Source organism: Phyllobates terribilis, unplaced genomic scaffold (assembly GCF_046119375.1).
Source record: "Phyllobates terribilis strain yellow unplaced genomic scaffold, ASM4611937v1 Scaffold_12__6_contigs__length_324123572, whole genome shotgun sequence".
NCBI classification, from domain to species: domain Eukaryota; kingdom Metazoa; phylum Chordata; class Amphibia; order Anura; family Dendrobatidae; genus Phyllobates; species Phyllobates terribilis.
The window spans coordinates 230,042,019-230,069,394 of NW_027362772.1; the positions used below are offsets into that span (position 1 = coordinate 230,042,019).

A 27,376-nucleotide genomic window follows, 5' to 3' on the forward strand; every position below is an offset into this window, starting at 1 on the left:
GAGTGATGGGGTGCTACGTCAGATGCCCTGGCCTCCACAGTCACCAGACCTGAACCCAATCGAGATGGTTTGGGGTGAGCTGGACCGCAGAGTGAAGGCAAAAGGGCCAACTAGTGCTAAGCATCTCTGGGAACTCATTCAAGATTGTTGGAAGACCATTTCCGGTGACTTCCTCTTGAAGCTCATTAAGAGAATGCCAAGAGTGTACAAAGCGGTCATCAAAGCAAAAGGTGGCTACTTTGAAGAACCTAGAATATAAGACATATTTTCAGTTGTTTCACACTTTTTTGTTAAGTATATAATTCCACATGTGTTAACTCATAGATTTGATGCCTTCAGTGTGAATGTACAATTTTTATAGTCATGAAAATACAGAAAAATCTTTAAATGAGAAGGTGTGTCCAAACTTTTGGTCTGTACTGTATATTGCGTATATTATATATTTTTCTGCACATTTTATCTTTACAGGGTGCAGTCATCAATGGTGACCTTGTAAACTAGGGGCTTGCACCTCTGTGATAGACTGGCAGAGGGCCGGGCAGCCCACCTAATCAAATAGTAGGGGCGTGTAATAGGCTGTTAGTTGGGCACTGTGTGTGACTTGCACTCTATTGCAATCTTCATCTGTATGCAATTCTAATACTAGGCAATATCCCCCTCCATGGACTGATAGGTTGAGAGTGATTGTTTCATAAGTATTCTGCACCTGTGTTACCTCCTTTACTAAGGGGGTCTGCTGCATCTTGTTTGCGCATCTTCCTTTGTCACCTTGGCTGGTAAATACCATTGCCTTTTTGATATATTTATAATCCTACAAAGTATGGGGGTCTGAATACAAATGCAGGTCACAATTTTCAGATTTATATTTTTAAAATAATTGGAAAACCATGTATCGTTTCCTTTACACTTCACAAATACTTGTTACTTAGTGTTGGTATGTCACATAAAATCCAAGTAAAATAAATTTAAGTTTGTTTGTGGGTGTAACGTGAAAAAATTCGGAAAAGTTCAGAGGATATGAATACATTTTTAAAGCACTGTACCTTTTTGGACAGAGGTAAGCAGAGTAGTCAGCCACCTGGTGTGCTCTTTAAGGTGGGGTGGAATTTACGAATTGGAAGTTCTGTGAAAGTATAAGACAAAATATATGGACGTTAACAAGATAACCAAAAGGGGCGGGTTAGTGGACAAACCAGGGTTAATAACTAGCTTGAAAAACAAAATAGCTTCCCTACTTTTTTAAATTTTCCCACCTAATTATAAAATGAGGATTTTAGGAGTCCAGCTCAAGAACTATACATTTTCTGTCCCCTATGATCATGGCTTATGGTTCAGAAATATTTGGAGAGTTAAACATAAACATTTTTCAAGATACAGTTATATAATCATTATGAGCTTAAAGTGCAGACTTTCAGCTTTAAATTGTTGGTATTCACATCCTAATTGGAGTAAGGGTTTAGGAATTACAGCTTTTTAATATGTAGCTGCCTCTTTTTCAAAGGATCAAAAGTAATTGGACAATTATCTTAAAAGCTGTTTAATGGGTTTCATGGACTTTTCCCTCATTAATCCATCATCAGTTAAGCAGGTAAAAGGTCTGGAGCTGATTACACATGTGGCATTTGCATTTTAAAGCTGCTGCTGTGAACCCACAACATGTGGTCAAAGAAGCTCTCAAATCACCATATTTCAACCCCATTGAGCAGCATTACACATGCTTAAGACAGAACTTAAGGCAGAAAGACCCACAAACAAGCAACAACTGAAGTCAGCTGCAGAAAAGGTCTGGCAAAGCATCACAAAGGAGAAAAACCTGTGTTTGGTGACATCCATGGCTTCCAGACTTCAGACAATTATTCCCTGCAAAGGATTCTCTACAAAGTATTAAAAATGAGAATTTTATTTAAGGTAAAGTCAATTACTTTTGAGCCCCTGAAATGAGGAGGCTTTGTAGAAAAATGGCTGCAATTCCTAAACTTTTCACAGAATATTTTTGTTTAACTCCTTTAATTAAACCTGAAAGTCACCACATCAACTGCATCTCAGCTGTTTCATTTTAAATCCAAAATAGTGGCACGCAGAGCCGAAATCATGGAGATTCAGTCACTGTGCAAATATTTCTGGACCTTACTGTGATATATCCCAACCATCTCTACTGTATACAATGGATGGCCATTAGGACAGAGAAAAAGAGACAATGACTTTCTGATTAAATGGTTATTAAATACGATTTTGTGCCGAGCTGTTCAGCAGGGGGCATTTTTTTTACATTTCCACAGCAGCTCAAGAAAATATTTCCTGTGTATACAAGATACAAATTTAGAATGGACTTCTCCTTTAAGAACTACCCAATTATGGGTAGCTCTACTTATAGCTGAGAAACCAGCTCCTTTCTCCCATCATCTTCTGGGATTGACTGGAAACAGTTTTGGATATTTTTTTTAGACTTAACCCTTTAAGTCTTAAAGCAGAACATGTCCACATGCACATTTTAGTATAGAGAGGCCAGTGACGCGCGTTACTGAATTTTGGTCAACTTTCAAAAATGTGTGAATTTCACCAGAATTCCTTGAGAATTTTCAGTTTCAGCTCAGATATTACCTCTTCATTTAGGACCTCACTCTCGACATGTCGGAGGTTGTTCTTCGCCTGTACGTAGATCTCTGATGTGTGCTGACCCTCAGGAGGGTTTGGTGCAGGATAGCATGGAGGAGGCGGTAGTGAGGCATCAGGAGCAGGAGGTGGAGGTGGTGGAAAGGCAGGAGGAGGTGGCGGAGGGTTGGTGGTTGGATCTATTTTCTTACTGCTACTAGGATCTACTTCGGGATTTAACATGTCCATGTAGGTCTGCATATCCGTGATGGCAGTTTCAGGGGGCCCTGAAACAAAATACAAAAAAAGCATACATTTAAAGTGATATATGAGTAAGGCCCTCAAGAAAGTTAAGGAAATCTGTCACCAAGTGTTTGCCACCTAATCTGAACATCACAATGTAGAGACCAAGCCTCCGATTCTAACAATGTGTCACTTACTGAGCTGCTTGCTGTACTTTTGATATAATCACTGTTTTTTTTCAGAAGGCGATCATCACTAGAAGACTAGTAAACCTGCTATCCTGTAGCCAAAGCCCGCCCCCACCACTGATTGGCAACTTTCTGCCTATACAAAGTGTACACAGAGCAGCCAGTCAGTGGTGTGGGCGGAGTTATACAGTGCTCAGCATTCAGAGAACTGCTAGATCTGCAGCAGATAAAATGGGGATTCTATCAAAACTGCAGCAAGCAGCCCAGTAAGTGACACATTGCTGGAATCAGGGTCTCTGCCTTTATATTATGCTGCCCTTGGATTACATAGCAAAAACCTGGTGAGATTCCCTTTAAAGGGAACCTGTCAGATCCGCCAGAACCCTAATCTGCCCCTAAATTATTTAGAGCCAGAATCCAGGAATAAAATCATGTAATTGATGTAATACACTATTATTTATATGTCTGCAAAAAATGCGATTTCACTCCTTCCTTGAAAGACGAAGTGAAACAGGATGCAGTAATCTGACATAATACCGCCTTAGGAAGGTGCATGAAGCCGGGGAGCGATCACTCAGCTTCACTGCATCTGTCCAGGGAGGAATAAAGTCGCATGAATGCTCGTAGTTGCCCACATCATCTTCTTAAGTCGAGAATGTCAATCACATCTTGGGGGTGTTGATTAGAGACTGCAGAGTCCGACTAGACAGTGGAACAAGTGCCAGAGACTTAGATTAGTTCAGGTCAATTTGCATATGTGAGTGATGACAATAAGGCCATGTTCACACGTTCAGTATTTGGTCAGTATTGTACCTCAGTATATGTAAGCCAAAACCAGAAGAACAGGGAGGGGGAGGAGGTGAGCTGTAACATCACCTATTGTGATTGGTGGATCCTTTGTTATCAGCGTTATATAGAGGTCTTACCCGTCATTGTAACCCTGCCTCTAAAGATAAGAAAACTGCCTAAAACTTTTCCTAAAAGGCAGTCTAAAATAGCCCAAAATTGCAAGACTGCTGTTTTTGCTTTTTAATAAACGTCGTCATGTGAAAAAAAAATAGCAAAATGTTTTTAAAAATACATATAAGACACAAACCTGATTTAAACAGTAGATCAATTTCACTTAAAATGGTTCTGGGCACAGAGATCATGGGTTGATCATATGGAACCATTGAACATTTACAGCATTCTTGTAACTTGTATTTTTTTCCATTTTTTGTCTTTTGACTCTCAGACTCAGATTTTTGCATCTTTACAACTTTTCATGTAAAAACAGCGCCACCTGTGTCCATGGGCTGTGTCTGGTATAGCAGCGCTGCCCAATTCAATTGAAAAAACCTTAGGTACAATACATCATTTAGTTTGTGGTAGAGGATGGTGCTGTTTCTGGGAAGGAAACAGATCCTTAGTCTAACCCCCTTATTACATGAGTCTAATGCCAGATTTACAGAGGGTGAATGGAAATAAATGCCTTATGATGGAAAGAATGTAGTGACATAAATAAGACGTGAGACTCGTATAAAAGTACAAAGTCCGATGAACTCATGACACATCATACGCGCCTCGATGGCTTTGTATACTTCCTTTGAAACACGAGTCCCAGGATTACATGATAATCCTGGAAAGCGGGTGAAATAACAGCTTGATGTTTTACATATAATACATGTGAAACCGGAGGTGATAACAGAGGTGTCGCCAGGGTGGATCCGTGATTTCTAGAATTGTATGTAAAGCAGATTAACAGTGAAACCAGAAAACATTACAATCCTACATGATCGGAGCAGTGATGCCATCACTAGTAATTTATTTTTTAGAAAAGCCTGCAATATAGGTAATTTAATAGCACCCGCTAGAGAAAAATTTTGAAAGGTTTTTTATCCTTGCAAAAATTGTAAATTTGAAACGAGAACCCCAATCAGTGAGTTTACTACTAGTGAGGGTATTGTTAATTTTAATATCACATTACATGTAGATCAGAAGGGGTTATTTGTGGTATAATATGCCCCTGTAACAAGAATCATGAGGGACGCACTATACGACAACTATCTTAAAGAGTTGTGAAACACGTATGTAACATCATAGATAAATTTAAGGGACGTCCCCTACCTAGGCATTATGCAAATAAACAAAAAGGACAGATTGAAGGCTCCTCTTTTTGGGGTATTCAAATTGTGAGAAAAAAATTGTCGTGGTGTCGATTATATAAAACAAGTGTCATGCACTGAAAGGAGATGGATTTTTGAAATAGATACTTTAGTCCTAAATAAGGTTTGATCAGAGAGACTGAACTGTTTGCTTTTAAATAAAAGGTCCTGATCTAGAAGTAGTTAATTGATTCAACTATTTAAGCCACCTATACTTGGACCATAGCAATTTTTGAGAAAGGAAACGGTTTCCGAAACGCGTTGGTTGAATTTTGGTCCATCTTGTGATGTGTAGTTACTCGGTGACGTTATCTTGGAACCACCTCCCTCTGTGATTTTCGCAGTCCCCGGTTTGGAGTTCATCATCTTGTTTTGATCTTTGAGGGACTTTACCAGTCGGACATCACTACTGTCTATTCGCCTTCGGAACGACAAGTTTTTTATTTATAGCAGTGGGTGTATACTCAATCAAGCTGTATGGTTTACGCTCGGGTCAATGGACAACCATACTAAATACACTTCTCTATGTGCACTCCTTATGATCAGATATTGATAGCCTTTCCAAAGGATAAGATATAGTTGAGGAAAACCATTTATAGAAATTTATCAGTACTACATTTTGTAAATATTTACAAATAGAGAAGAAAACTATATTAATATATTAATTTCTGAATATTCATGTCACGATCCCACCTATCAGTGTGTCTGGACTCAGAGAATGACAGTTCTGCCATCCAACATAAGACAGGGGCGTGCTGAGCTGTCGGTATGATGATTGACACCTCAGCCATCCAATCGGATGCTGTGGCGTGCTAAGCTGTCAGTGTCTTGAGTGACAGTTTAGCCGTCCAATCAGGAACAGGGCATGCCGAGGCTTCATCCATGTGTCTCCTATTCAGAGTAATTACCTGGCTATCTAGCCAGCTCTCTGCCTTAGATTGCTGCCAATTGTAGCTTTGCTCATGAGGTGTGTATGTGCTATGTGCTCCTAGTCTTGTATTCTGATCTTTGCTGCTTGACCTTGGATTTGCCTTGACCATCCGTTTGCCTAGCCCTTTTGTTGTGATCCGCCCACTTCTTGGAATTCTGACTCCATACTGTGCCTTGACTACTCTTTTATCTCACCCCTCTGTCTATGATGTACCCTCCTGCCTTCTGACCTTGGACCTCTTGACTACCCAGCCTCACAGCTTGTCCGTTAGTGACCAGCATCACAATTCAAACATACATATATTAGACTGCATTCACAAATATTTTTTAAACATTTCGTCAAACAGTTGCCAGTGGAATCAGTCTTTCAGTCTGTCAAATTTTATGTAAAACCAATAGGACAACATGTAAAAAATAATAATGTGAGCCAAGCTTTCCATTATTTCCAGACATTGAATCTATCATTGCATTTATTTGTAACAGATATAAAAGAAGTTTGCTCTTGACTTGTCTGGTTGTGCAGCACAATGTTAATATTAGTTCCTGTTTCATTATTTGTGTGAATAATACCACCATGTAGTACACGTGGAATACTTATATACAGTGGCCATAAACAGTGCAAACAATCAATGTTGTGAAAATGCAACATACCTGATCTTATTTTTCCTTCTCAAGGTTTTGGCAGCATTAGCAAATAACTTTGTCAAAAAACAGCTAAAGTCATTTTAGCAAATGACTTCTTATATAAAGCGTTATCAAATATATGAAATCCAGGAGAGCAGAACCAAAGTTGTCAAACGCACATATTATTACCACTGCTGGGGATAATAGCTGCAATTATATTATCAAAATTATGTCTTAACTAAGTAAAGATTCCTGAACATTCACCCCATGAGAAGAAAATAGAGCCTTGAATATTCTGTATAGTAAAGCAATCACGAACATAGATTTTGCACACTGAGATTCTGGCAAGACATTCTTCTCAAAACTCCAAGACAAAAGCCTATTGTTCTTTATTCTAGTGAGCGCAAAGCTTTTTTTTAAGAAAAATCTATAAAGGAAGTTCAGTCAGAGACTGGCCATATCCCAGTTGGATATAAAAACATGTTACCTGTTGTGGTCTACATTCTTGTCTACATTATCATGCCTTATACATAGGGGCAGTATTATAGTAGTTATATTCTTGTACATAGGGGCAGTATTATAGTAGGTATATTCTTGTACATAGGAGGCAGTATTATATTAGTTATATTCTTATACATCGGGGCAGTATTATAGTAGTTATATTCTTGTACATAGGAGGCAGTATTATATTAGTTATATTCTTATACATCGGGGCAGTATTATAGTAGTTATATTCTTGTACATAGGAGCAGTATTATAGTAGTTATATTCTTGTACATAGGGGCAGTATTATAGTAGTTATATTCTTGTACATAGGGGGCAGTATTATTGTAGCTATATTTTTGTACATAGGAGGCAGCATTATAGTAGTTATATTCTTGTACATAGGAGCAGTATTATAGTAGTTATATTCTTGTACATAGGAGCAGTATTATAGTAGTTATATTCTTGTACATAGGGGCAGCATTATAGTAGTTATATTCTTGTACATAGGGGGCAGTATTATAGTAGTTATATTCTTGTACATAGGAGGCAGCATTATAGTAGTTATATTCTTGTACATAGGAGGCAGCATTATAGTAGTTATATTCTTGTACATAGGGGCAGTATTATAGTAGTTATATTCTTGTACATAGGGGCAGTATTATAGTAGTTATGTTCTTGTACATACGGGCAGTATTAGAGTAGTTATATTCTTGTACATAGGAGCAGTATTATAGTAGTTATATTCTTGTACATAGGGGACAGTATTATAGTAGTTATATTCTTGTACATATGAGGCAGTATTATAGTAGTTATATTCTGTCACGCAAGGTGTGGGAAAGACTTAGTGCAACACAAAGGGAAGAGGGAAATGGAGCCCAGACTCTAGTAAAGGGGCAGTGGAGACCTCCTAGGCTGATCTAATATCACCCTGTGTCCACTAACGTCCCTATATTGGTTCTTCACAAATCGCTGCACGCGAACCTCGTCCTGTCTTTCCCTGGCGTATGGGAGGGGGATGAGCGCTAGTCAACAGTCAACTAAAGACAACAAGGGGCAACAAACAAGGGAAGATAGCTTAGCTTTTAGTTGACTTCAGAGAGACACCATCCTCATCCTCATAGCTCCAGAGAGGAAGAAGTAATGCACTTGCTCCGAGCCTTCACAAGGGGTAATGTAAGTATTGGCGGCACCTCCCTCTAGCAGACAGCAGGTATTTATACACCCAGGTCAGATCTCTACATTTGGCATTACAGACATCTTCTTAGAGGATGTCTCTAGGACCCGGCGGCTACTTCGCTCTGGCTAATTAACTCCCTGGCCTGGGTGTATAAATACCTGGTGTGTTCTAGAGGGAGGTGCTGGTGATATTCATTATTCCTTGTGAAGGCTTAGCAAGAGCAGTACCTTTTCCTCTCTGGAGCTTGAGGACGTGTTTGTGCATTTGTCTGGAGTTATCTAAAACTAAGCAACTTTCCCCTGTTTTTCCTTCCTTGTTATCTATAGTGTTTAGTGGAGATCAACTAGTGCTCATTTCCTCCCTTCCCTAGCTTGAGCCAAACGCCAGGGAAAGACAGAGGCGAGGTACACGTGCAGCGATTGGTTAAGAGCCAATACAGGGACGTTAGGGGAGACAGGGTGACGCTAGATCAACCAAGGAGGTTTCCACTTTCCCCCCTTTCCCTAGAATCTGGGCTCCCTTTCTCTCTTCCCTTTGTGTTGCACTAAGTCTTTCCCACACCTTGCATGACATTATCGCCGGCTTAGCACATTTTGAAAAGGAAAAAGAAAAACTGTGTGTTTTTGGGCGCTGACCTTTTTTTTTCCTTACTCCCTTTAGTACGGGATCAGTTGCAGAGCAGTTCTGCCGTCTGTCTCTGGAGGTGAATGACCTCCGCTGTGAGGTTCAGAAGCAGCATCAGCGGTTACAGGTCGCCAATGTGGGGGTTTCTGCAGGTAGGCCTGTCCAGCCTGAACCCAAGGTTGCCCTCCCGGACAGCTTTTAAGGAGGTAGGGACAAGTTTTTAGTATTTAAGGAGGCATGCAAATTGTATTTTAAACGTCGTCCTTACTCCTCCGGAAATGAGGAGCAGCGGGTTGGTATTGTGATCGCTCTATTGCAGGGAGTTCCTCAGTCATGGGTGTTTTCCTTACCGCAGGTCTCGGTTTGTGTCCAGTCTGTGGAGGGGTTTTTCGGGGCTCTGGCCCTCATCTATGATGACCCTGACCGAGTCGCCTTGGCTAAGTCTAGGCTACGTCGCCTTCAGCAGGGGAATCAGTCAGTAGAAACTTACAGTTCAGAATTCCGTAGATGGGCAACGGATTCCAAATGGAATGACTCAGCCCTTAGAAGTCAATTTTGTGAGGGGCTTACTGAAAGGTTGAAAGATGCCTTGGCTGTATATGAAACTCCTCAGTCCTAGGAGGCTGCCATGTCTTTGGCCATACGTCTTGATAAACACCTACGGGTTAGACGAGTGAGACCACCTTCTCCGGGGTCTTTTTGTCGGGGTTGTGCACCTCTGGAGCGGTCTGGAGATGAACCAGTACTGGGGGAGGTGGAGGAACCCATGCAGTTAGGGGGTGTCTCTATATCATACATCTCCCCGGAGATTCGCAGGAAAAAATGCGTTTGTTTTTTTTGTGGGAAAAAGGGACATTTTGTTGGGACCTGTCCTTCAATTCCTAACTCAAATGAGACTCGATTAACTCTTGGTAGTCTGGACTTGGATAAACAAGGGGTTCATTTGTTACCAACCTGCAGTTCTTGCTTTGTCCTTTCAGCAGAGGTGGTGCTAGAGAGCAAAACCGAGAAAATTTCTGTGTTTGTTGACAGTGGAGCCAGAGTCAGCATGGTTTATTGGTCCCTATAAAATAACCGCCGTCATTAACCCAGCAGCTTGAACTTCCTCAGGCCCTTAAGGTCCACACGTGTTCCATAGATGCTTACTCAAAAAGTATGTGGAACCTCTTGAGCCCTCACCTCTACCACCGCCCGCAGTAATGGTTGATGGTAATCTGGAGTTCCAGATTTCGAGGATTGTAGATTCTCGTCTCCAACTTCGTTCTCTACAATACTTGGTGCACTGGAAGGGTTATAGTCCAGAGGAGAGGATGTGGGTTTCAGCATCAGAGGTGAACTCTCCCAGGTTGGTTCATTCATTCCACACCTCTTATACTGAGAAATCAGGTCCTTAGTGTCCAGAGGCCACTCGTAGAGGAAGGGGGGTACTGTCACGGGTGTGTCAGAAGTGACAGACAGTCGCCTTGCAGTTGGTTGTAGAAGATCTCTTCGTTTGGCATTACAGACACCTTTTTAAAGGCTGTCTCTCTAGGACCCAGCAGCTACCTGGCCCTTAGAAGCCAATTTTGTGAGGGTCTTTCTGAAAGGTTGAAAGATGCCTTGGCAGTATATGAAACCCCTCAGTCTTTGGAGGCTGCCAAGTCATTGGCCATATGTCTTGATAGACAATTTCAGGATAGACGGGTGAGACCACCTTCTCCGGGGCCTTTTTGTCAGGGTTTTGTACCTCTGCCGGGGGAGCGGTCTGGCGGTGAACCAGTACGGGGGGAGGTGGAGGAACATATGCAGTTAGGGGGGCCTTTACATCGTACATGTCACCGGAGAACCGCAAGTAAAAAGGTGTATTTTTTGTGGGGAAAAGGGACATTTAATTGGGACTTCAATGCCTAAACAAAAAGAGACTCGATTAACTCTTGGTAGTCTGAAGTTGGATAAACAAGGGGTGCATTTGTGGCCAACCTGCAGTTCGCGGTTTGTCCTGACAGCAGAGGTGGTGCAAGAGAGCAAAACCGAGAACATTTCTGTGTTTGTTGACAGTGGAGCCGGAGTCAGCATGGTTGATGCTGAGTTTGTGAAAACTCATGGTCTTTCTTGCTGTACTTTAGCTAAACCTATTTCCATCTTTGCCATCGACTCGGTGCCACTTGCACAGAAAGCATTTACTCAGATTATACATAATGTAAAACTGAGGGTGGGGTCAGTTCATTCTGAAATAATCCCTTGCTATGTCCTTGACAATCTTTCCCACACCTATTGTTTTGGGTCTTCCTTGGCTTGTTAAACATAATCCGTAGATATAATAATGGTAGATTGGCAAACCGGGGAGATTATTGAATGGGGAGATTACTGCCATGAGAACCAACTGCAGGGCGAGTGTCTGTCACTTCTGACACACCCGTGACATATTCTTGTACATAGGAGCAGTATTATAGTAGTTATATTCTTGTGCATAGAGGCCAGTATTATAGTAGTTATATTCTTGTATATAGGAGCAGTATTATAGTAGTTATATTCTTGTACATAGGGGCAGTATTAGAGTAATTATATTCTTGTACATAGGGGCAGTATTATAGTAGTTATATTCTTGTACATAGGGGCAGTATTATAGTAGTTATATTCTTGTACATAGGAGCAGTATTATAGTAGTTATATTCTTGCACATAGGAGCAGTATTATAGTAGTTATATTCTTGTACATAGGGGCAGTATTATAGTAGTTATATTCTTGTACATAGGGGCAGTATTAGAGTAGTTATATTCTTGTGCATAGGGGCAGTATTATAGTAGTTATATTCTTGTACATAGGGGCAGTATTATAGTAGTTATATTCTTGTACATAGGGGCAGTATTATAGTAGTTATATTCTTGTACATAGGAGCAGTATTATAGTAGTTATATTCTTGTACATAGGAGCAGTATTATAGTAGTTATATTCTTGTACATAGGGGGCAGTATTATAGTAGTTATATTCTTGTACATAGGGGCAGTATTATAGTAGTTATATTCTTGTACATAGCAGCAGTATTATAGTAGTTATATTCTTGTACATAGGGACAGTATTATAGTAGTTATATTTTTGTACATAGGGGTCAGTATTATAGTAGTTATATTCTTGTACATAGAAACAGTATTATAGTAGGTATATTCTTGTACATAAGAGGCAGTATTATACTATTTCTATTCTAGCATATAAAGAGGTATTAATTAATATTCTTGTACATAGCGGGACAATATAATAGTAGTTATATTTCAGGAGGAGGTCTTGACCTCTAGCACCACCTATTGCAAGTAGCAATCCTAAAAGTCAATATCGACCCTTTAATGAGCCTTGCCATATGACTTGATAAAAGTTAAACCAGACTCTCAATGTGCAGATACGTGTTTTGGGGTGTTGCCCCCTCATCAGTGCAAAACATGAGATCTAATTTGGCTGTATGAGAGGCCTGTGACTGGGGTCTATGGGGTAATGTTTCTCCTTGTATTGAGTGATATGCCTGCCATGCAAGTGTAATGAGATTTACAGGCTATAAGTAAACCCTGGAGTACAAGCATGGCTAAAATAATCTCACTTTTTTGGTTACCTAAATGGATATGTAACATGCAATAAAGTGCACTTGTACTATATTAAGGATTGTACCCTCTTTCTTTATGTGAGCCTATAGCTAACAGCCCTTTTTTCCCTCCAGATTTCATATGTTCTGGTCTCTCTTTTACTACAATTGTACATGTAATAATATTACCAGCAAGTCTTTTTATATTTTAAGTATATATTATCAATACAGTATTCATTTTTATCCCAAGGGTAATAATTTAATGATGATATCAGGGGCTGTATATAATGTTTTTGAGTTTCCAGTCACTGTGCAACTCATGTCCCTTTTAGGTTCTTTTTTTGGATAGGATTTTGCAAATATTGCGGCAAAAATGCAAGGCTTTTAGCAGGATTTTTTGCTGTTTCGTGAGAAAAATATGATTTCTTGCCCACCATAGAGCGAAAATGGTGGGGAAAAAAATTGTGTTTTTACCATGATTTTTGTAAAATTGCAGTAGAAAAAAAATTAGTTTCAGCGCCAACTGTAACACTGATGGATGCAGGGGATTAGAAGAGTGTCATGGACGCTCCAGAAGATGCTGCAGCACATAATGGGAAGTGTGGGCAACGAAGTAATGCCAGTATAGTAATGTCAGGCTTCCATTCAGTGTCCACACTCTACGTTTAGAGAAATTCAAGAAACAGAGCAGATAAAATAAGAATATGGCTGCAGAGAAAAAACCCTGAAACTTGGACAGAACATGAAATCAAGTGAATCTACAGCCTGTTTTAGGTTTTTAATGAAGATTTAATTTCCCTTTTAATGAAAATCAAGATTATGGTTCTGTAAGAGTAAGCTATGATACCCCTGAAGAGTCCTTGCGTGATCTGACAATAGAGAGGAAAGACTGCCATCTGCTGTAGGGGCGAAACCAGGTGGAACCAATTGGTACCAGAAGAATGGCAGGGGGAGCGACTTCTTGTGCTGGAACTAGTCAGGTGCCTCACATGCCAAAGTTCCTGGATATAAAAGCCCTGCATGAAAATTGTACATTCACACTGAAGGCATCAAAACTATGAATTAACACATGTGGAATTATATACTTAACAAAAAAGTGTGAAACAACTGAAAATATGTCTTATATTCTAGGTTCTTCAAAGTAGCCACCTTTTGCTTTGATGACTGCTTTGCACACTCTTGGCATTCTCTTGATCAGCTTCAAGAGGTAGTAATTCCACATGTGTTAATTCATAGGTTTGATGCCTTCAGTGTGAATGTACAATTTTCATAGTCATGAAAATACAGAAAAATCTTTAAATGAGAAGGTGTGTCCAAACTTTTGGTCTGTACTGTATATATATATATATATCCACTACCTATTGCTACTTAGCATTATTTACTCTGTTCTCTTACTAAGGATTCTCTCCTTTATCGTTGCATCTTTAGAAAACTTATACATTGAAAATGCTCTATACACATAGTTATGGGTTATAGGCATTGATTAATTAATTTATTTATATGTGATGCATTTACTCTATGATTCAATATATCTATTCACTCTCACAATCATGGATACTTTTGAATAGCTCACCCACCAATTGTCGTTGTCTGCATCTGCTTTTCGGTTCTGCTTTGATTACATTGTATGATTATTTTAAACAAAATTGTTTCAATAAAAATATTGTTTTTAATAATAGTCTTGTACTTTGTTCCTGGCATTTTGTTGTCCTCTCTTTCTCATAGCTATGTATGTGCCCTATGGGAACTCCAATTAAATTTAATTATAAATAAAAATATTCTGGGTTACTTGAGATTTATTGATTCAGTAGTCGGCAGGATGCAACATTCAAACACAAACACGGCAGACCAGTCCGTGATCGAGTCCGTCAGGGAAAATATATCCCTGGCGGCTTTGCTCAGCTACCTTCCCGAGTTCACAGGAAGCAGTGTGTCACTGTGGGATTGGGTAGAGAGACTAAAGATCATGCTCTGCATGTATCCCCTGATCCCCTCCATTCAGGTCGAGTTAGACTCTCTTGACCCTTGACAGGGAGGCCCGGTAGACGGTTATGTACAGCCCACCTTGGGACAGTGAGATTGTGAATAATCTGATTAAATCTTGGAGCAGGGCCAACGTCAGCACCCGGCGCACCCGGGCAAGTGCCAGGGCCCTGAGCAGGCGGGGGGGCCCACTTACCATCGAGCACCCCGGCGCGCTATGGGATTCGTGAGTGGTGCGGTGCTGGTGTCAGCGCCCAACCCCCCCGCTTGCTCAGGGCCCCGGCCAAATACTTACCTCTCCCCGTGCCTCCGCAGCAGATCTGGTCTCTTCTGCGGCTGCTGCACTGTGACGTCTCAGGTCAGAGGGTGCGGTGACGTCTTTACACGTGCTCTCTCCTGAGCCGTCACAGGCAGCGCAGAGCGGGAAGACGCCGGCGCGGGTGAGGGGTTCGGAGCAGCGTCATCAGGTGAGGAGTGAGGTGAGTACTTGATTTTTTTTTAATATATCTATCTATCTATATAATTGTCTTATCCCGTCTGTCTGTCTGTCTGTCTTTCTGTCTGTCTGTCTGTCCAGGAAATCCCGCGTCGCTGATTGGTCCGGCCGCGGCCAATCAGCGACGCGGCATTTCACAAAAAGATGGCGGCCGTTAGCGGCTGATCTGCTGCACGGAGGTGAGCGGCGATGCAGCCGGGAGATGAAGCCGGCTGCTCGCAGCATACGTCCCCCGACCGGAGGCGCCGCTGACCCCCATGCGGCTACTGTCGGGAGATCAGCGGCTACGGCCGCTTATCTCCGGACGGTAAAGGTGATGCCCCTCCCCTCTCCTCCTCTACTCTCTCCTCCCCTCCTCTCCTCCCCACTCCTCCTGTCCCTCCCCCCGCTCGCTCAGGACCCCGGCACCCGGCGCCATACTTACCCCTCCCCTCTCCTCCTCTCCCCTCCCCTCTCCTCCTCTCCCCTCCAACTCCCCCCCCGCTCAGGACCCCGGCACCCGGCGCCATACTTACCCCTCCCCGTGCCGGCACAGCAGCTCCTGTGTCTTCCGCTGCTGTTGTGTGACGTCTCAGGTCAGAGGGCGCGGTGACGTCTTTACACCGTGCTCTCTCCTGACCGGTCACAGCGGGAACATGCGGGCTACGTTGGAGTCCAGAGGAGCAGCTGACAAGTGAGGTGAGTATTGGATTTTTTTTTTTTTATTGTATGGGGCCATAGGGCATTAAATGGTGGGGTGGGGAAGTGTGACATCGTGGAGGGGCCATTATAAGGGAAGGGGGATGTGACATCCTCCATGGGGCACTATGGGGGGGATGTGACATCCTGCATGGGGTATTATAAGGGAGGGGGGGATGTCACATCCAGCATGGGGCATTATAACGGACGGGGGATGTGACATCCTGCATGGCGCATTATATGGGGGGGGGGGGAGTCACATCCTGCATGGGGCATATTCTAGAATACCCGATGCGTTAGAATCGGGCAACCATCTAGTATATATATATATATGTGGAGGCATGAGACATTATAAGGGGGGGGGGGACATCCTGCATGGGGCAATATGGGGGGGGGACAAGTGACATCCAGCATGGATCATTGTATGGGAGGGACAAGTGACAACCTGCATGGGATATTATATGGGGGGGGGGGTGACATTCTGCATGGGGCATTATATCGGGGGGAGCTGACATCCTGCATGGGGCATTATATGGGGGGGTGACATCCTGCATGGGGCATTATAAGGAAGGGGGGGTCACATCCTACACGGGGCATTATGTGGGGGCCAGTATTCTGTATGGAGCGTTATAAGGGGGACAGTATCCTCTATGGAGAGTTATATGGGGGTCAGTATCCTGTATGGAGCATTATATGGGGACCAGTGTCCTGTATGGAGCGTTATATGGGGACCGGTATCCTGTATGGAGCGTTATATGGGGACCAGTATCCTGTATGGAGCGTTATATGGGGACCAGTATCCTGTATGGAGCGTTATATGGGGACCAGTATCCTGTATGGAGCGTTATATGGGGACCGTATCCTGTATGGAGCGTTATATGGGGACCAGTATCCTGTATGGAGCGTTATATGGGGACCAGTATCCTGTATGGAGCGTTATATGGGGACCAGTATCCTGCATAAAGCGTTATATGGGGACCAGTATTCTGCATGGAGCAATATATGGGGCCCATAATACTGTATGGAGGACTATACTGTCCGGTCTGCTCTGTGCGCTGCGAGGATTCGCCGATTTCTGAGCTATTGTAGAATTTACAATAGATATCGCTCATGTAACGTAAGAAGTGAAATCTTTGGCACTGTACTATATATATATATTTCTCTGCGGTATCTGTGCATCTGAAGAACGAGCAAGAAAGCTTGTAAAAGAACTTCAACATGACGTTTCAAGGATGGAGCGAGACTGCCATCTACTGGCCAGAGACAGTCAAGCGGAACCAAAATATACAAGGGAAGTTGCAGGGAGGGCAGATAAGAGGCCAGCGCGCCAAACCTGAGGGGTCTTTGGCGCCAAGCAGCAGAGAGGAGCAGACATGCTCCCTGTGTCCTGAGAAACCCCGCGTGACAGGCCAAATCCAGAGGCCTGAGAGGTGCTCCAGCCGGGCACCGGTAAAAGAGCTCCGGATCCCTCACAGTTGTGACCCGAGTGCTGAGCCTGCTGAGGATACCAGAAACCTGATCGCGGTGCTGAGTGAGTTCGCGGAACCCGACGTCGGCCGCCGACAGACGAGACCTGGACCCCCATATCCAAGGCTCGAGAGACTGCCTCCAACGGCCAAGCAGAGAGGAGCTGCATACGTGAGCAGGGCCGTCACTTCCACTGCTCACCCACGGTACCGGGGACAATTGGGTTTAAGTACTCAGGTTGGGAGGGGAACGGTTGGGGCTAAAGTAGCACAACGTAATTTAATTGAATTTATCCGGAAAGAGACTCACGGCCTAGCGGGAATAACCGGTGACCCCCGCTAGGGCCAAATTCACGGTTAAAGAACTTGTGTGGTGTCTCTCATGCTTGAGGGCATCACCTTACTTTAAGAGACTGCGCCTTATTTTACGAGACTGCGCCTTACTTTTAGAAATTTCGTATTTTTCTGATATTTCAAACCACTGTTCATTACCCTTGTTGCTAATCCCTTGTTTCAGTATACCTGTTGTATAAAACTGTTTACAAACATCTCTGACTGTTCTCGCCTTGTGTCTCTGTGCGTTGCATTCCGGCACCTGCATTACACATCATGAATCGTGGTATGTGTTAAAGGGGCCACTGAGACTCTTTCGCCCAGGGCCCACAAAAACCTGGAGCCGGCCCTGTCTTGGAGGATATGCACGGTGACACTACAGACTTAGGGCACCTCCACATGCGGTTGTGTCAGGGCCACCATCAGGGCATTACTGCCCTTAGTACTGTATGGGGCCCGGTGAGAAGTAGCAAAAAGAGGGAGGCCCGGTCACGCTGGCAGCCCAGGGCCCTCCTCTCTTTGCTTCCGCTCGGAGCAGCGCCAGATGCATGATGCACCCGGTGGACGGAAATGGGCGCTGTACCTTTAAGCCGGGTACATCATGGTCTTGACTCCGATCTCCTGACACGCTGTGCGCTCATCTTCATTGCATTCCCAAGCAGAGCAGCGTGCCTCGGAGGCAGCGGCGGCCAGTGTTTGAGGAGGAGGAGGCTGCTGAGTCTGGTGCTGAGGTAAAGCTGGTGATGCTGAGGGGGGGCCTGGTGATGCTGAGGGGGGGGCTGGTGGTGCTGAGGGGAGGGGCCTGGTGGTGCTGAGGGGGGGGACCTTGTGGTGAGGGGGGGCCTGGTGGTGCTGAGGGAGACCTGGTGATGCTGAGGGGGGGCCTGGTGATGATGAGGGGGGGGGCCTGGTGGTGCTGAGGGGGGGGACCTTGTGCTGAGGGGGGGCCTGGTGGTGCTGAGGGAGACCTGGTGATGCTGACGGGGGGCCTGGTGATGCTGAGTGGGCCCTGGTGATGCTGAGGGGGTCCTGGTGGAGCTGAGGGGGGTCTGATAACATAGTAACATAGTTTTTGAGGTTGAAGGAAGACTAAGTCCATCTAGTTCAACCCATAGCCTAACATGTTGATCCAGAGGAAGGCAAAAAAAAAACATGTGGCAAACACCAAGCTCTACATTGGGAAAAAAATTCCTTCCTGACTCCATACGACAATCAGACTAGTTCCCTGGATCAACGCCCTATCAAGGAATCTAGTGTATATATAACCTTAAATATTATTACCTGTAAGGCATCCATGCCCTTCTTAAATTTTAGTAGTGAATCACTCATTCCAACACCATGCGGCAGAGAGTTCCATAGTCTCACTGCTCTTACAGTAAAGAATCCCCATCTGTGATTATGATTAAACCTTCTTTCCTCCAGACATAGAAGATGCCCCCTTGTCCCCGTCTCTGGCCTCAGAGTAAAAAGATCAGTAGAAAGGTCTTTGTACTGTCCCCTCATATACTTGTACATAGTAATAAGATCAACCCTAAGCCTTCGTTTTTCCAAAGTAAATAACCCCAAGTGTAATAACCTGTCTTGGTATTGCAGACCCCCCAGTCCTCTAATAACCTTGGTCGCTCTTCTCTGCACCCGCTCTAGTTCAGCTATGTATTTCTTATACACCGGAGACCAGAACTGTACACAGTATTGTAAGTGTGGTCGCACTAGTGACTTGTATAGAGGTAAAATTATGTTCTCCTCATGAGCATCTATGCCTCTTTTAATGCATCCCATTATTTTATTTGCCTTTGCAGCAGCTGCCTGACACTGGCCACTAAACGTGAGCTTGTTGTCCACCAATACACCCAGGTCTTTTTCAGTTACAGTTTTGCCCAGTGTTTTACAATTAAGCATATAATTATACATTTTATTTCCTCTGCCCAAGTGCATTACCTTACATTTATCCCCATTAAAGCTCATTTGCCATTTATCAGCCCAAGCTTCTAGTTTACATAGATCCTCCTGTAATATAAAATTGTCCTCCTCTGTATTGATTACCCTGCAGAGTTTAGTGTCATCTGCAAATATTGAAATATTACTCTGTATTCCCCCTACAAGGTCATTAATAAATATGTTAAAAAGAAGGGGGCCCAATACTGACCCCTGTGGTACCCCACTGTTAACTGAGACCCAGTCTGAGTGTGTTCCATTAATAACCACCCTTTGTTTCCTATCACTGAGCCACTTCTTAACCCACTTACATATATTTTCCCCTATCCCCATTGTTCTCATTTTATGTATCAACCTTTTGTGTGGAACCGTATCAAAAGCTTTTGAAAAGTCCATATACACAACATCCACTGCATTTCCTTGGTCCAGTCCAGAACTTGCCTCCTCATAAAAGCTGATCAGGTTAGTTTGACAGGAACGGTCCCTCTAAACCCATGTTGATATTGGGTCATGAGGTTATTCTTCTTCAGATACTCTAGTATAGCATCTCTTAGGAAACCCTCCAGGATTTTACCCACAGTAGAGGTTAAGCTTACCGGCCTATAATTTCCAAGTTCGGTTTTTGTCCCCTTTTTGAATATTGGCACCACATTTGCTATACGCCAGTCCTGTGGTACAGACCCTGTTATTATGGAATCTTTAAAGATTAAAAATAATGGTCTATCTATGACGTTACTTAATTCCTGAAGTACTCGCGGGTGTATCCCATCCGGGCCCGGGGATTTGTCAACTTTAGTGATTTTTAGATGCCGCCGTACTTCCTGCTGGGTTAAGCAAGTGACATTTAATGGAGAATTTTTGTCATCACTAATCATGTTTTTGTCATGCGATTTTCTTATGTAAATACTGTTGAAAAAAAATCATTTAGCATACTGGCTTTTTCCTCATCCTCATCCACCATTTCACCCAGACTATTCTTAAGGGGGCCAACACTATCATTTTTTAGTTTTTTTACTATTTATGTAGTTAAAGAATATTTTGGGATTATTTTTACTTTCTCTGGCAAGGAGTCTCTCTGTCTCAATCTTTGCTGCCTTGATTTGGTTTTTACAGAATTTACTTAATTTTCTGTATTTATTTAATGCCTCATCACTACCTACTTGCTTTAGTTCTCTAAATGCTTTCTTTTTGTCACTTATTGCGCCCCTTACAGCTCTATTTAGCCATAGTGGTTTCCTCCTATTTCTAGCATGTTTTTGTTCCCATAGGGTATATATTGTGCACAGGTCCTATTCAGGATGCTAATAAATGTCTCCCATTTGCTTTGTGTAGTTTAATGTCTCAGGATATCGTCCCAGTTTATAGCACTAAGATCATCTCTCAACCATTGGAAATTTGCCTTCCTGAAGTTTAGTGTCCTTGTAACCCCTCTACTACACATCTTATTAATGGATACATGAAAACTTATTATTTTGTGATCACTATTACCCAAGTCACCCCCAACTTGTATATTTGATATGCGGTCTGGCCTGTTGGTTACTATTAGGTCTAGCAGTGCCCCCCTTCTTCTTGGGTCCTGAACCAGTTGTGAAAGGTAATTGTCTGTAACGGGTCTGGGAGGCGGAACCTCTGAGCTACTATACAAGGGGGCGGTCCTTGTAAGGGAGCGGGTGGCGACCAGGGAAGACGGGCAGGCAGTCACAGCAGGTGACCGGGACAGTCTCTGAGTGAACGGGCTGGAGGTCACGGCAAGTGACCGGGGCAGTCTCTGGATGAACGGGCAGGAGGTCACGGCAAGTGACCGGGGTAGTCTCTGGATGAACGGGCAGGAGGTCACGGCAAGTGACCGGGGCAGTCTCTGGATGAACGGGCAGGAGGTCACGGCAAGTGACCGGGGCAGTCTCTGGGTAAAGGGTAGGTACGACCTGTGATGGCTGAGCCTCCAGGTAGGCTAGCAGGCAGATGGTAGATGTGTGCTCCCAGGTGAGCAAGCGAGAGTCTCTGGATAAACGGGTGGTCACAGCATGTGACGGCGGAGCCTCCAGGTAGGCCAACAGACAGGCAGCAGATGAGCGCTCCCAGGTGAGCGGGCAGGAGTCTCTGGAATGGCAGGTGGTCACAGCACGTGACGGCGGAGCCTCCAGGTAGGCCAACAGACAGGCAGCAGATGAGCGCTCCCAAGTGAGCGGGCAGGAGTCTCTGGAATAGCAGGTGGTCACAGCACGTGACGGCGGAGCCTCCAGGTAGGCCAACTGACAGGCAGCAGATGAGCGCTCCCAGGTGAGCGGGCAGGAGTCTCTGGAATGGCAGGTGGTCACAGCACGTGACGGCGGAGCCTCCAGGTAGGCTAGCAGGCAGGTAGCAGATGTGCGCTCCCAGGTGAGCGGGCAAGCTGGTCCATAGACAGACTGACAGGAGTAGGAAGGCAGACCGTCGGACCTCAGGCTAGCAAGCAGGTAGGAGGAATGTCAGGCAGGAAACAGACAGCAAACTGGCAGGATTCTGGCAGGTAACTGACAGGTAACTGGCAACGGGACCTGAGGGCTGAAGCAGAGTAGTGAACAGTGCAACAACATTGCTCGGGCACCTCCATTTTGGAGGAGGTGCCTTATATATGGTGAAGTCCTCCGGCCATTGGCCGGGGACTCCTTAGGACGGCGCGCGCGGCCCCTTTAAGAGGGAGGGAGCGCCACTCGCGCCCTAAGCACAGTGGCCGGGAAAGAGCGCGCGCTGCCAGCAGAGCGGGAGGAGGACGCCGGGCTCGGAGCAGAGGGGTGAGGGGAACAGCGTCCCTGCCTAGCAGAGGGCAGGGACGCCGGCGCTACAGTACCCCCCCCTTTAGGCCCCCCCTTTTTTAGGTCAGAGAGAAATTTAGCTAGGATGAGAGGGGCATGGATGTTCTCCCGGGGCTCCCACGTTCTCTCTTCAGGACCAAACCCCTTCCAATCTACTAGAAAAAAGGTCTTCCCTCTTACCCTTTTGGTGGCCAGAATGTTCTCTACCTCAAATTCGTTTTCAGCGGAAACCGGAGCAGGAGGCGTACCTGTAGACTTGGAAAAAGAGTTAAGTACCACAGGTTTGAGGAGAGATACATGGAAGGAGTTAGGGATCCGCAAGTTGGCCGGGAGTTTCAATTTATAGGCCACCGGGTTGATCTGACTGATGACCTCCAGAGGACCGATGAACCGAGGCCCTAACTTATAGGAAGGAATCTTGAGCCGGACATATTTGGACGAGAGCCAGACCTTATCCCCTGGACGGAATTGAGGAGGATCCAGACGTTTTTTGTCAGCATGTCTTTTCATACGCTCGGATGACAGAAGGAGTGCGGACCGGGTACTCTCCCATATGGAGGAAAATTTGTTAACAAGAGATTCCACAGCCGGATTGTCCACCGAAGTGGAGACGGGAAATGGGATCCGAGGATGCTGACCGAAGACTACAAAAAACGGGGATTTGGAGGAAGATTCGCTCTCGTGATTGTTGTAAGAAAATTCGGCCCATGGCAGGAGATCCACCCAATCTGAATGGTGGGCATTAACGAAGTGCTGGAGGTAACTGGTCAGGTTCTGATTGATCCGCTCCACTTGACCATTAGACTGTGGGTGGTAAGCGGAGGAGAAGTCCAGGGTGACGTCTAGCAGTTTACAAGTGGCTCTCCAGAAGCGTGAGGTGAACTGTACCCCACGATCCGACACTATGTGGAGGGGCAGTCCATGAAGACAGAAGATGTGGCGGATAAAGTCTTTAGCCAGCTCCGGTGCAGACGGGAGGCCTGGCAGGGGAACGAAATGAGCCATCTTGGAAAAGCGGTCAGCGACCACCCAAATGACCGTACAACCGGCAGAGACGGGGAGATCAGTTATAAAGTCCATTGCTATATGCTGCCAGGGGGCAGCAGGTACTGGAAGCGGAAGGAGGCGACCGGCTGGCAGATGTCTCAGAACCTTGTTGCGGGCGCAGGACACACAGGCAGAAACAAAGTCTATTACGTCCTTGTGCAGGGTAGGCCACCAGTAGTGTCGGGTAATAAGCTGGAGGGTCTTTTTCTGACCGGCGTGGCCAGCTAGTTTAGACGAGTGACCCCAGTGTAGGATCTTCTCCCGATCAGGTACTGATACGAACGTCTTACCGGGAGGGAGACGATTTAGACTCACGGGAGCCATCTGCATTACTCTGGCGGGATCGATGATGTGTTTCGGTTCTTCCTCGAGATCAGACACCAGAAAGGATCGGGACAAGGCGTCCGCCTTGATGTTTTTGTCAGCCGGGCGAAAATGAAGAATAAAATCAAAGCGAGCAAAAAACAAGGACCACCGAGCTTGGCGCGGCTTAAGTCTCTGGGCATGCTGGAGGTAAGCCAAGTTCTTGTGGTCAGTGTAAATTATTACCGGGTGAAGAGCCCCTTCGAGCAGGTAACGCCACTCCTCCAATGCCAGCTTGATGGCCAATAACTCTCGATCTCCTATGGAATAGTTGCGCTCAGAAGAGGAGAAGAGTTTGGAGAAGAAGCCACAAGTTACCATTCTCCCGGAAGATGATTTTTGGGTAAGTACCGCTCCGGTTCCAGAGGAGGAGGCGTCAACCTCCAGGAAGAACTGCTTGTTGCCATCTGGGCGATGCAGCACCGGGGCGGAAGAGAAGGCCTGTTTTAAGGAAAGAAAGGCCTCCTCTGCTTCAGGCGGCCACTCTCTGGGATTAGTGCCCTTACGGGTGAGCGTGGAAATTGGGGCAGTCCGGGAAGAGAAGTGCGGTATGAAGAGGCGGTAGTAGTTGGCGAAGCCCAGGAACCGCTGAATGGCCTTCAACCCCTCCGGTCGGGGCCATTTCTCGATGGCAGACAGTTTCTCTGGATCCATTCGTAGGCCGGTCTGAGAAATAATGTAGCCCAAAAACGGAAGCGAGGTCTGCTCAAAGAGGCACTTCTCATATTTAGCGAAGAGGTGATTCTGCCTGAGCCTGAGCAGGACCTGACGAACGTCCCTCCGGTGAGTCTGGAGATCCGGAGAGAAGACCAAGATGTCGTCCAGGTACACCACTACACAGGAGTAGAGAAGGTCCCGGAAGATGTCATTGACCAACTCTTGAAAGACGGCAGGAGCGTTACAGAGACCAAAGGGCATTACCAGATATTCATAGTGGCCGTCCCGGGTGTTGAATGCAGTCTTCTATTCATCCCCTTGACGGATACGGACCAGGTTGTACGCCCCACGGAGGTCCAGTTTGGTGAAGATTCTAGCCCCCCTCAGACGATCAAATAATTCTGGAATGAGCGGAAGGGGGTACTTATTCTTCACCGTGATCTGGTTAAGGCCTCTATAGTCTATACAGGGACGGAGAGAGCCGTCCTTCTTTTTTACGAAAAAGAAGCCTGCTCCCGCCGGGGAGGTAGATTTCCGGATGAATCCCCTGGCCAAATTCTCCTCAATATATTCGGACATCGACCGGGTCTCAGCAGCGGACAATGGGTAAATACGCCCACGGGGAGGCGTAGTACCGGGTAACAGGTCGATAGGACAGTCGTATGGTCTATGAGGGGGTAATGTCTCTGCCTCCTTTTTATTAAAGACATCAGCAAATGACCAATAGGGAATCGGAAGTCCAGGTAGATTAGTTGGGGTAGGAGAAGGACGGGCGGGATGAACAGGAACCAAACAAGTCTTATGACAGTCCTGTCCCCAGCGAAGGACCTCTCCGGTCTGCCAGTCAAGCACGGGTGCATGTTTCTGGAGCCAAGGTAGACCTAGTAAGAGGGCGTGAGAGAGTCCAGGCAGAACATGAAAAGAGATGCTCTCAGAATGCAGCATTCCCACCTGCAGAGTTATGGATTCGGTGATGAGTTGGATGGGACGTGGTAAGAGACCCCCATCCACAGCAGCGACAGATAAAGGTATAGCCAGAGGTTTGGTGGGAATGCGGTATTTTTCTACCAGGGCCTGTGAAATAAGATTCCCGGCCGCTCCAGAGTCAAGTTGGGCTAGTTCGAAATAACGATTCTCCCCGCAGAAAATTGAGACTGACAGCAGCAGAGATGGAGAGGATTTATTCTTGTCTAGGTCGACCTCTCTGAGCGAACCTAGACACAGGCGTTTTCCGACCTCTCCGGGCAGGTACGGATCCGGTGCTCCTTACTGCCACAGTAGAAGCAGCTCCCCTCGGCACGGCGTAAGTCCTGACGGGTTTTGACCATCTTGGTCTGGTCGACCTGCATAGGCTCAGGAGAGTGTACCTGGGGAGAAACGGAGGGAGTGACGGGTTTCTGAAAAGTAGGAGCTAGACGTGGAAACCTCCTCTCACGGGTGACTTCTTTGGCACACTCCTGGATCCGTAGGTCAATCCGGGTGGCAAGAGTTATTAGGTCATCGAGAGTGGTAGGAATGTCTCGACCGGCGAGTTCATCTTTAATACGGCCGGACAGACCCTCCCAGAAGACAGATACCAGAGCGTCGTTATCCCAGGCCAGCTCCGAGGCAAGGGTACGGAACAGTATGGCCTATTGGCCCATGGTGAGACTTCCCTGACGGAGGCGTAGCAGAAATGATGCGGATGAGGTCTTCCGTCCGGGTTCGTCGAAGACTTTCCGGAAAGCCGTGAGAAAGGCAGACAAGTCGGACACCAGGGGGTCTCCTCTCTCCCATAGAGGATTTAGCCAGGCCAGGGCCTCCCCGGTGAGATGGGACATGATGAAGGCAATTTTGGCCCGGTCGGAGTTAAACTGGTGGGACAGGAGTTCAAAGTGCAGGGTGCACTGATTTATAAAGCCCCGAGTGTGAGCGGAGTCGCCTCCGAAGCGAGGAGGTGCAGAAAGCCTGGGTCCGGGGTAGGATACCATAGTATTGGTGGGCAGCGGAGCTGCCGGATTGCGAGTCATGGCACTGGCGGTGGTTGCTGGTGGAGCAGTCAGAGTGTCCAGGCGAGAATTGACATTCCGCAGGTGACCCAGGATGGACTCCTGTTGGGACATCTGACGGGACAGTTCATGACACAGGTCCGAGAGTGAGGGAGCTTGTGTGCCACCGGGTTCCATGGCCCGAGCAAACTGTAACGGGTCTGGGAGGCGGAACCTCTGAGCTACTATACAAGGGGGCGGTCCTTGTAAGGGAGCGGGTGGCGACCAGTGAAGACGGGCAGGCAGTCACAGCAGGTGTCCGGGACAGTCTCTGAGTGAACGGGCTGGAGGTCACGGCAAGTGACCGGGGCAGTCTCTGGATGAACGGGCAGGAGGTCACGGCAAGTGACCGGGGTAGTCTCTGGATGAACGGGCAGGAGGTCACGGCAAGTGACCGGGGCAGTCTCTGGATGAACGGGCAGGAGGTCACGGCAAGTGACCGGGGCAGTCTCTGGGTAAAGGGTAGGTACGACCTGTGATGGCTGAGCCTCCAGGTAGGCTAGCAGGCAGATGGTAGATGTGTGCTCCCAGGTGAGCAAGCGAGAGTCTCTGGATAAACGGGTGGTCACAGCATGTGACGGCGGAGCCTCCAGGTAGGCCAACAGACAGGCAGCAGATGAGCGCTCCCAGGTGAGCGGGCAGGAGTCTCTGGAATGGCAGGTGGTCACAGCACGTGACGGCGGAGCCTCCAGGTAGGCTAGCAGGCAGGTAGCAGATGTGCTCTCCCAGGTGAGCGGGCAAGCTGGTCCATAGACAGACTGACAGGAGTAGGAAGGCAGACCGTCGGACCTCAGGCTAGCAAGCAGGTAGGAGGAATGTCAGGCAGGAAACAGACAGCAAACTGGCAGGATTCTGGCAGGTAACTGACAGGTAACTGGCAACGGGACCTGAGGGCTGAAGCAGAGTAGTGAACAGTGCAACAACATTGCTCGGGCACCTCCATTTTGGAGGAGGTGCCTTATATATGGTGAAGTCCTCCGGCCATTGGCCGGGGACTCCTTAGGACGGCGCGCGCGGCCCCTTTAAGAGGGAGGGAGC

The 27,376-nt window shown here is 46.0% G+C and overlaps 1 protein-coding gene across 2 annotated transcripts in view; it reads right to left on the bottom strand.

Annotated features, from left to right (window-relative positions):
- Positions 1 to 27,376, bottom strand: part of LOC141172452 (espin-like) — a 343,391-nt gene that overhangs the window by 121,913 nt on the left and 194,102 nt on the right. For both annotated transcript variants that reach the window (XM_073656689.1, XM_073656688.1), the window contains exon 7: positions 2,602 to 2,879. In XM_073656689.1, the coding sequence (XP_073512790.1) occupies positions 2,602 to 2,879 (278 nt within the window). The remainder of the gene's footprint in view (positions 1 to 2,601; positions 2,880 to 27,376) is intronic.